This window comes from Quercus suber, unplaced genomic scaffold (genome assembly GCF_002906115.3).
Source record: "Quercus suber isolate HL8 unplaced genomic scaffold, Cork oak 2.0 scaffold_1793, whole genome shotgun sequence".
NCBI lineage: Eukaryota > Viridiplantae > Streptophyta > Magnoliopsida > Fagales > Fagaceae > Quercus > Quercus suber.
In genome coordinates this window covers 1-3,134 of record NW_027071145.1, presented here as the reverse complement: position 1 = coordinate 3,134, position 3,134 = coordinate 1, and the positions used below count along the sequence as shown (strand labels likewise).

General features: G+C 32.6%; 1 protein-coding gene across 1 annotated transcript; it reads right to left on the bottom strand.

The window, feature by feature from the left end:
- Positions 1-9: 9 nt before the first annotated feature.
- LOC136066083 (sulfite exporter TauE/SafE family protein 3-like) lies at positions 10-1,375 on the bottom strand (the record flags this gene model as incomplete). The annotated part of the gene is made up of 3 exons (XM_065769947.1): positions 881-1,375; positions 574-733; positions 10-210 (listed from the first exon to the last, which is right to left on the bottom strand). Coding segments are annotated over exons 1-3 (592 nt in total), but the record flags the coding sequence as incomplete, so codon positions are not given.
- Positions 1,376-3,134: the final 1,759 nt, after the last annotated feature.

The following is a 3,134-nucleotide window of genomic DNA, read 5'->3' as shown; positions in this document are numbered from 1 at the left end:
AGATTTTACCGATGAAGAGGATGATAAGAAGAACCGTGACCATCCAATCAGCAAACATGACATTGAAGGCAACTCCGATGCTAATTCCTAGCATGAGCATGGGCTGAAAGAGCAATGCCAGGTCATAATCTATTAGGGGCATTTCCAATGTTGGGTGTCTAAGCCTCAGATTGTAGTATACAGTTGATCCCGCTGCACCCATGATCATACCTGTAGCCACAGAATCAAAGCTGTTAATGTAGAAGGTAAAATTATATACATCATATATTTTAGAAGCACCCTAATAAAAAGATGTGCAAAGGCATCAAGTTCAGCATGGTAGAATGTCACACTAAATGTAGCATTTGATGTAAGCATGAATATATGTGCACTATGTACAAATGAAGCACTCATGCATACTCTCTTTCATTTTTCACTCTCTTTTTTGTTACATGCATATTAGCATATATCTATGTGAAGCATGCACGCAAGAAGCCATAAATCCAAAGAAAAATTAGTTGATGCAAATGTTGTTTGTTTAGTTTTTGTGAAGAAACTAAAATATGTGAAGTAAATTAAGTAGACAATACTGACATTTAGAGATGGCAGTAGAAGACTTGGGGTCAAAACCAATGATCAAGGTGAGCATTGGGACAAAAATTCCACCACCACCAACCCCTCCAACGCTACCCAATGCTGCACCAAAGAATCCAACTATTGTTCCCACTACAATTTTCCAGCTGAATTCCATTTCCTGCTCAACCAATAAATACATACCAAAATGAAGATATTGAAATGGTAAATGAAAGAAAGAAAAATCATGAAAAAGCATTTCCTCTTCGTCAAGTTGTCAATTTGCCATAAAAGTTATACTAAGCTCAAGACAGAGACTAAAGCTCACCGGCCAAACGTGCTCATAAGAAGACTTGCCAGCCTGCCAGAAGAAATGAACAATTCTAGGTAGAAAGCCTTGTATTTCTACTTTCTCAACAAAAATTTCTGGCTGTTTATCTTTCAGCTGTCTTTCTGCAAAACAAAAATTGCTGAACATGACTAGGCACCAAAACAAAAACCATGCTGCTGCTGTAGTTGATACTGCTAAAGCTCTGTGGTTCAGCTGAGTCTGAGCCATGTAGACAATTTGCAAAGCTAAAGCGAGGTAAGCTACTATGTATGACTTCTGAAAACTCTTGCTTATCTGTTCTAATTTCCTTTCCTAACTATGAATTTTCTCTTCTTCCTCTAACTTTCCAGGAGCACTGTCACACTAGGATTGGGAAAACAATGAAGAAATTTAAGAAATGAGGAGTGCGCTCTTTCAGTACCCGCTTATTGTCTACATTTATATTTCTCTTTCTCTGCTGTCTCTCTCTCTCTCTTTCACTGTGGCCCTACTGATGTGGATTTTTTTTTGAGTAATAATGTAAAAAAAGGAATTGAAATTTTTTTGCGTGCTTCAAAGTTGTTGTACTTGTACCTTTTATCCGTTTTCCTTGGATAACTCATACCCATAAACTAAAATATAAAATTATGGGGAAGGAAAAAAACAATTCCTTTACTTTATGAAATTTATTGATACAACTCATGAACAATGAACTTGATGTTTGTTTGGGAGAGTTTATTTTTATTAGTTTGTTGAACTTAGAAAAATAAGTTAAACAAAAGTACAGTTGTACCTAAAAAAAATTGGTGTCTAATATTGGATTTAAATTCATCTCACAGTTCATCCAAATCAACACAAAGTGAAAATTATAATTGGTGAATAAAAATGTAATGTACATAGTAAACCTATGTGAAAGTGTGTTACACAAATTACAAATTACAATTTACAACTTGCAATTTGTGAAAAAAAAAATTTTGTGTTCATGTCATTGTTCATGAGATGACAAGTTGCATTCTTACTTGTGTCATAGACGTTTAGTGTTTACAAAAAAAACTTAGGTAGTTCTAGAGCACTGCTAGCTCTCAAGTGGGTGGGCACCATAGGGCTTTGGGTTTACAATATTATGGGGTTGGGCTAGCTGCATTCTTTTTTTGGGATGAAATTATGTTGATAATTTTCTAGATGAACTTCTCTTAAAAAAAGAATAATATGAGATACAAAAGAAAAATTTTCCCCCACAATTTGTTAAAGTAATAAATTATGATTGATGCAACATTTTTTTCACATTTTTCTATTATATATTATAGTATTACTTTTATTATACAATAATTGTAGCAATTCATCTCAATAGTTATCAAAAAATTGTGATTTTTTAAGATATAATTAAACTTAGCATTCCAAAAGTTTAAGCATGGAGTGCCTCTTGTTATTTTCACATGAATATCAATTTTATGAAAGCGATGGTGCGACCAAATCACTGATAATCAAGGGAGTCGATTCCGTACTGTACCGGCCAGTATCGTCGGTATATACCGTACAAATAAGCAAACCGGTATATATAACCCCCCTGATTCGTATCGAAAAAAATACCGACTGTAAAAAAAAAAAATTTCTTATTTTATGAAGCAGAATTTATTCTAACCAGGTATTCTAACCTATATATATATATATATATACATGTGTTCTAACTTATATGTATATACACACACACATCAGTAGTATTATGTTCAATAAATAGATTGTCCTTCAAACGCGTATTACCTCTAGTTCTGTTGTTTGTTTTTTACTTAATAACAATTCATCTCCATCAATGCCTCCAAATTATGAATCTTGCAAAAGCCAAAATATCAGATTCCCTTACAAGAAGAACTATTATCAACTTGAAAGAATTTTAAAAAAAAAAAAAAAAAAAAAACTTGAAAGATTAAATTTCAAAATAGGAGTGAGAATGAATATCAAACACATATTATTACGTTTATCATCTTTCTACTTCTACCGCGTATTTGAAGTTTCTTGGAAGCGGGAGTAGTAAGCTTCTCATGACATGTCAATGTGGTTCACCTCAGCAAGGGATTGTTCATGATTACAAATACCTGTCTCTTACGCTTTATGAAAGATTGCAAAGTGACAAATATTTAGTGAAATAAAATAAAATAATAACTTCTTTCGAAATTGCTTTTTAGTGAGTTACATGTATTTGTAAATTATTTTGTGCAATATATCATTTTTATTTTGAAATGAAGATGATATTATATTATATATATAATTTTTT